The sequence below is a fragment of the Eimeria mitis genome, genomic scaffold, assembly GCF_000499745.2.
Source record: "Eimeria mitis Houghton genomic scaffold, Emh_scaff1340, whole genome shotgun sequence".
In the NCBI taxonomy this organism is placed as follows: Eukaryota; Apicomplexa; class Conoidasida; order Eucoccidiorida; family Eimeriidae; genus Eimeria; species Eimeria mitis.
The window spans coordinates 3,525-3,759 of NW_013568836.1; the positions used below are offsets into that span (position 1 = coordinate 3,525).

Genomic DNA, 235 nt, shown 5'->3' on the forward strand with positions numbered 1-235 from the left:
GTTAGGGTTTAGGGTTTAGGGTTTAGGGTTTATTAGGGTTTAGGGTTTATTAGGGTTTAGGGTTTATACCTAGCTGAGAGGGTTTGTGTTTGGTCTGTAAGGATAGCAGCAAGAGCGGGTATATCTGTTGCTGTTTTATTTTGATAGGGAGAGGAGGGATCAACTGTATTAAATAAAGAAGAAACACGAAGGTTTTCTGCTGCTGCTGCTGCTGCTGCTGCTGCTGCTGCTGCTG

The 235-nt window shown here is 43.8% G+C and overlaps 1 protein-coding gene across 1 annotated transcript in view; it reads right to left on the reverse strand.

The window, feature by feature from the left end:
- The window catches only part of EMH_0034960 (PBS lyase HEAT-like repeat domain-containing protein, putative), a gene marked incomplete at both ends in the record, with an annotated part of 2,335 nt that overhangs the window by 1,921 nt on the left and 179 nt on the right, over positions 1–235 (reverse strand). The window contains one exon of the mRNA XM_013494931.1: positions 188–232. Within this exon, the coding sequence (XP_013350385.1) occupies positions 188–232 (45 nt within the window). The remainder of the gene's footprint in view (positions 1–187; positions 233–235) is intronic.